Source organism: Eimeria tenella, genomic scaffold (assembly GCF_000499545.2).
Source record: "Eimeria tenella Houghton genomic scaffold, Eth_scaff2964, whole genome shotgun sequence".
Classification (NCBI taxonomy): Eukaryota; Apicomplexa; class Conoidasida; order Eucoccidiorida; family Eimeriidae; genus Eimeria; species Eimeria tenella.
Genome location: NW_013542840.1, coordinates 791 through 1103, shown reverse-complemented (window position 1 = coordinate 1103; position 313 = coordinate 791). Strand labels below are relative to the sequence as shown.

At 63.9% G+C, this 313-nt stretch overlaps 1 protein-coding gene across 1 annotated transcript in view; it reads left to right on the top strand.

The window, feature by feature from the left end:
- ETH_00041345 (uncharacterized protein) overlaps window positions 1-313 on the top strand; it is a gene marked incomplete at both ends in the record, with an annotated part of 3457 nt that overhangs the window by 2393 nt on the left and 751 nt on the right. Inside the window, one exon of the mRNA XM_013375673.1 lies at window positions 4-313. Coding sequence (XP_013231127.1) covers window positions 4-313 — 310 coding nt within the window. The remainder of the gene's footprint in view (window positions 1-3) is intronic.

Below are 313 nucleotides of genomic sequence, written 5' to 3'. Positions count from 1 at the left end.
GCAGCAGCGGCAGCAGTTGCTGCAGTAGCTGCTGCCACTGGAAGCTGGTGTCGGAGTGCGAAAGCCAGAAGCAGCAGCAGCAGCAGCAGCAGCAGCAGCAGACACAAGACAGGGATACAGCGCGTCTGGTGTATGTACAGCTCTGCGGGCGGCCCCTCACAAATGGGGCCCTCGAGGCCCTTGCCAAAGACCACCGCGTTGTGCAGGAGGCCAGGGAGCGCATGCAGCAGCAGCAGCAGCAGCAGCAGCAGCAGCACGACAGCAAGAGCCCCTCGAGCTCTGCTCTCGCGCTGTGCTGCAGCAAACGCGACAG